Source organism: Salvelinus namaycush, chromosome 40, assembly GCF_016432855.1.
Source record: "Salvelinus namaycush isolate Seneca chromosome 40, SaNama_1.0, whole genome shotgun sequence".
In the NCBI taxonomy this organism is placed as follows: Eukaryota; Metazoa; Chordata; class Actinopteri; order Salmoniformes; family Salmonidae; genus Salvelinus; species Salvelinus namaycush.
Genome location: NC_052346.1, coordinates 22,269,556 through 22,275,555, shown reverse-complemented (window position 1 = coordinate 22,275,555; position 6,000 = coordinate 22,269,556). Strand labels below are relative to the sequence as shown.

General features: G+C 38.5%; 1 protein-coding gene across 1 annotated transcript; it reads left to right on the top strand.

The window, feature by feature from the left end:
• The first annotated feature begins 4,741 nt into the window (after positions 1–4,741).
• Positions 4,742–5,649, top strand: LOC120033491 (gastrula zinc finger protein XlCGF71.1-like). Its single transcript, XM_038979858.1, is given in 2 exon segments — positions 4,742–5,108; positions 5,170–5,649. Coding segments are annotated over 2 exon segments (708 nt in total). The 5' UTR covers positions 4,742–4,880.
• The last annotated feature ends 351 nt before the right edge of the window (positions 5,650–6,000 follow it).

Here is a 6,000-nt window from a genome sequence, read left to right as displayed (position 1 = left end):
TAGGCTACCTGTGATGCTAGGATATATATGATATGCAGTGTGAGCTATTGTGAATAAGCCACTACAGTTATGAAATGTATAAAATAATGGCCAATAATGGCCAATAATGGCCATGTAGCCCAGTAGAAGCATCAAACAAGGTTCTAAAGACTGTTGACATCTCGTGTTAGCCTTATGAAGTGCAATATGACCACATTTCCACTGTATCTTGGATAGGCAAAGAGTTGAAAAACTACAAACCTCAGATTTCCCACTTCCTGGTTGCATTTTTTCTCATGTTTTTGCCTGCCATATGAGTTCTGTTATACTCACAGACATCATTCAACTGTTTTAGAAACTTCAGAGTGTTTTCTATCCAAATAGACTAATAATATGCATATATTAGCAACTGGGACTGAGGAGGAGGCAGTTTACTCTGGGCACCTTTTCAACCAAGCTACTCAACTGCCCCTGCAGCCATAAGAATGTAATGATTATCAGTTTTCTACATGTGTACTAATATTCAGACACATTAAGCTATTTCTATCTTTATCTATAAATGTTACTATGGTGTGAACAGAAATACTATTCGTTTTTGATTTGAAATGATAGTGAAGACAAGGTTATTCAGGAAAATAGTATAGTGCCATAAACATACTGTAACCTTGTACTAAACGCTTTGTTGTCATTTATGCATTTATGTGAATTTAATCTACTATAGATTAATTGCATTTACGTTGTGTAGCCTATTTTTGAAGTGTGTACTTTGTCTAACTTGAATTAATTAATGTTTTGTCAATTCTTAGCTACCTGATCTATTGAAGTGCTTGACTTCGACAGGAGCTCAACGGAGCTGAGTATCAGTACCTCAAATTTCTACTGCTTCTGCTCGTTTCTTTTATAGAATATTAGCTCAAAAGTATTGTGGAGCTCCTGTACCTAAATATAAACAGTGCCGTCACCCAAAATGAGTATCGGCACCTATTTCAGTTCAAGTCGAGCACTAAATTCGATAATTGAACAAGAAGAAATATAATATATTTTTAGAGAATAAAGAAAGTGCCTGAACTGTCAAGATTAACTTTTGGTGTCTGTTTCTCAATGTTACTACAGGCAGACTATAATGAAGTATGAGAATAGTGAGGACAAACCCAGTCTGCCTCTCTCCTTCCACAGTGAGTCCAAACCTACAGTCACTGGGTCCTGATTGTGACAGTGGAGCCCAGTTTGCACTGCAGGATCCAGATATGGCAGCAGTGAAGCTGGAAGACTGCAGTCAAACACTGGAGCTGGATGTCAACATTAAAGATGAAGAAGAGGAGGATAAGATTGGGACATCTGTTAATGATGGTAAGAGCAGGTTCTATCTAAGTGTGTTGTTCGTTCCAACTTCCCGCTGTGCATGAAAAGTTGCAGTAGAACTGTTTCAATGAGAAGGTAGATGTTATTTCATGCTACTCAGACTTGCATGGTTTGACACCAGTATTGCCAACATGTGTTTTATTCACTGGTCTATCTGGAGTGATCAGAGAGTAGACAAACTGCAGTGTTTTTTTTTGTAATTTATGAAATGTGTCTGTGTAGTTACTGTCGTGGAAATATTGAATAAAATATTTCTCAGATACCGGAGCTTGTGAATTCAAATAGACTTTACTACAAAAGTAACAAAGCCGAGCAATTCCATGGAAGAACTGATTCTCCATTCTCAGTACTCAGCTTTTATACAGTTTTACCCATACATAACAGTGTCACTCCACTTTTTGTAAATGACTAATACCTTCTAGCTTTGGCCACCCTAATCTTGCTGCCTTTCTTATTGGCTCAGACATTAGGGCATAGATTCTATTGGTTGCGTGACACACAGACATGCACACTCGTACTGCAGGTCTAATGGTGCCTATAACTGATTAGCTAATGTTCCTTTCCAAAGTTCTTCACAAGTTCAGGCCGATGTTGTCTATGTATGATTAACCCATGTGCATGTCCAGTAGCCTTCACAAGATCAGATATGGCCCAGACCAGTCTGTGTTGGTCTACCTTGCCTCATCCACACGGATTCTGCTTACGTTCTGTCTTTTACATGTCTAATGGTTAACTCGATGTTGATTCAGCTCTGTACATTCACATAGGCTCAGCCTTCATTCTGCTTACTCATGTCTAATATTTAACCTCATATCGATTCTTTCTACTTCAAAGAGAACAGTATAGGTACTGAAAATCACCAGATGACTGGAAATTGTCTAACATTACTAACCCTTGTGATAGTGAGTGGAGGATGACACGCCCCCTTTTAGCTTTCAACTCTTACCCACTTAGAGTAGTTTTATTCCCCTTTTGTGTTGTTCAGCCTACTGATATGAATACATACACTACCGTTCAAAAGTTTGGGATCACTTAGAAATGTCCATGTTTTGAAAGAAAAGCTATTTTTTTATCCAATAAAATATAAAGTTTATCAGAAATACAGTGTAGACATTGTTAATGTTGCAAGTTACTACTGTAGCTGGAAACTGCTTTTTTTTTAATAAAAAAATAAATTATAATGGAATATCTACATAGTTGTACCGAGTAGAGGTCGACCGATTTATGATTTTTCAACACCGATTATTGGAGGACCAAAAAAAGCCGATACCGATTAATTTGCCGATTTTATAAATAAAAAAATACATTAAAAAAATCTCTATATATAAAATATTTTTTTGTAATAATGACAATTACAACAATACTGAATGAACACTTATTTTAACTTAATATAATACATCAATAAAATCAATTTAGCCTCAAATAAAATGAAACATGTTCAATTTGGTTTAAATAATGCAAAAACAAAGTTATGGAGAAGAAACTAAAAGTGCAATATGTGCCATGTAAAAAAGCTAACGTTTATGTTCCTTGCTCAGAACATGAGAACATATGAAAGCTGGTGGTTCCTTTTAACATGAGTCTTCAATATTCCCAGGTAAGAAGTTTTAGGTTGTAGTTATTATAGGAATTATAGGACTAATTCTCTCTCTACCATTTGTATTTCATATACCTTTGACTATTGGATGTTCTTATAGGCACTTTAGTATTGCCAGTGTAACAGTATAGCTTCCGTCCCTCTCCTCGCTCCTACCTGGGCTCGAACCAGGAACACATCGACAACAGCCACCCTCGAAGCAGCGTTACCCATGCAGAGCAAGGGGAACAACTACTCCAAGTCTCAGAGCGAGTGACGTTTGAAACGCTATTAGCGCGCACCCCGCTAACTAGCTAGCCATTTCACATCGGTTACACCAGCCTAATCTCGGGAGTTGATAGGTTTGAAGTCATAAACAGCTCAATGCTTGAAGCATTGCAAAGAGCTGCTGGCAAACGCACGAAAGTGCTGTTTGAATGAATGCTTACGAGCCTGCTGGTGCATACCATCGCTTAGTCAGACTGCTCTATCAAATCATAGACTTAATTATAACATAATAACACACAGAAATACGAGCCTTTGGTCATTAATATGGTCGAATCCGGAAACTATCATTTTGAAAACAAAACGTTTATTCTTTCAGTGAAATACGGAACCGTTCCGTATTTTATCTAATGGATGGCATCCCTAAGTCTAATTATTGCTGTTACATTGTACAACCTTCAATGTTATGTCATAATTATGTACAATTCTGTCAAATTAATTACGGCTTTTGTTAGGAATAAATGGACTTCACACAGTTCGCAATAAACTGCTGCATATACCCTGACTGCTTGCACGGAACACAAGAGAAGTGACACAATTTCCATAATTATAAGAAATTCATGTTAGCAGGCAATATTACCTAAATATGCAGGTTAAAAAATCTATACTTGAGTTTTGATTTTAAAGAAATGCATTGATTGATGGTTAGGTACACGACAGTGCTTTTTTTGCAAATGCACTTGTTAAATAATCACCCGTTTGTCGAAGTAGGCTGTGATTCAATGAGAAATTAACAGGCACCGCATCGATTATATGCAACGCAGGACACGCTAGATAAACTAGTAATATCATCAACCATGTGTTTTTAACTAGTGATTGTGAAGATTGATTGTTTTTTATAAGATAATTTTAATGCTAGCTAGCAACTTACCTTGGCTTCTTGCTGCCCTCGCGTAACAGGTAGTCAGCCTGCTACGCAGGCTCCTCGTGGAGTGCAATGTAAGGCAGGTGGTTAGAGCATTGGACTAGTAACCGGAAGGTTGCAAAAACAAATCCCCGAGCTGACAAGGTAAAAATATGTCGTTCTGCCCCTGAACAAGGCAGTTAACCCACCGTTCCTAGGCCGCCATTGAAAATAAGAATGTGTTCTTAACTGACTTGCCTAGTTAAATATAGGTGTAAAAAAAAAAAAAAGATTACCGATTGTTATGAAAACTTGAAATCGGCCATTGCGATTAATCGGTCGACCTCTAGTACAGAGGCCCATTATCAGCAACCATCACTCCTGTGTTCCAATGAAATGTTGTGTGAGATGTCAAGGCAAGTGATGGCTACTTTGAAGAATCTAAAATACTAGCTATTTTGATTTAACACTTTTTTTTGGTTACTACATGATTCCATATGTGTTATTCCATAGTTTGATGTTTTCACTTATTATTCAATGTAAAAAATAAAGAAAAACCCTTGAATGAGTAGGTGTGTTCAAACGTTTGACTTGTACTGTATATAACACCAACTGACTGGTTCTTCTGATGTTGTTCAGACAGGAGACCATGTTGAGACGCTCTCTGGATGTAGAGAATAACAGCAGGAAGATCACAGAGCCAAGAGGTCTCACCACTGCCCACATTGTGAGGAGATTTTCCCAATTCTATCAAAGCTGAAAATACACCTAAAAATACATACAGGAGAGAATCTGTATTTCTGCACTGACTGTGGGAAGAATTTCACAACATCAATGGCTATGACAGTTCATCAGAGAGTACACACAGGAGAGAAGCCTTACTCCTGCTCTGACTGTAGGAAGAGTTTCTCTCAATCGAGCCACCTAAAACAACATGAACATATACACACAGGAGAGAAGCCTTACTCCTGCTCTGTCTGTGGAAATAGTTTCTCTGTACGAGGACATCTAAAATAACATGAACGTATACACACAGGAGAGAAGCTTTACTCCTGCTCTGACTGTAGGAAGAGTTTCTCTCACTCAAGCCACCTAAAACAACATGAACTATACACACAGGAGATGTGGAAAATGCTTCACACAATCGTCTCAGCTAAAAGTTCACCAGAGAACACACACAGGAGAGAAGCCTTACTCCTGCTCTGACTGTGGAAAATGCTTCACAACATCAACTGAGCTAAAGGTTCATCAGAGAACACACACAGGAGAGAAGCCTTGCTCCTGCTCTGACTGTGGAAAATGCTTCACAACATCAACTGAGCTAAAAGTTCATCAGAGAACACACACAGGAGAGAAGCCTTACTTCTGCTCTGACTGTAGGGCGAGTTTCTCTCAATCGAGCCACCTAAAACGACATGAACGTATACACACAGGAGAGAAGCCTTACTACTGCTCTGACTGTGGAAAATGTTTTAAATCATCAGCTGAGCTAAACGGTCATCAGAGAACACACACCGGAGAGAAGCCTTTCTTCTGATCTGACTGTGGGAAGAGCTTCTCCCGATTGGGCAATGTAAAAATACACCAACGTCTACACACTTGAGAAGACTTATCAGTTCTCTCAGACCAGCTAAGATTTAAAGTCACTCCATCACTTAATTCTCATTTGATAAAATAAGTGGTAACAGTGAATTGGATCAAATGAAGAAAGTGTAGAACACTCTATTGTAATCCTATAGTTTCTCACTGTGAGAGAACTGTGCAGAGGAAAGGGAGCGTCATAGAATGTTAGCCTCTCTTTACTGATCTTGTCAGTTTTGCTGTGTTTTTTTAGCCTGCGTCCATAGAGACACATACCAGCTCTACTGGTCATACCAGCAGTACTGCACCTGTCAACGGCACAAGCTGTTCTGCTTCCACGAGCACATCCAATGCTAATTCTACGTTTGTTGTT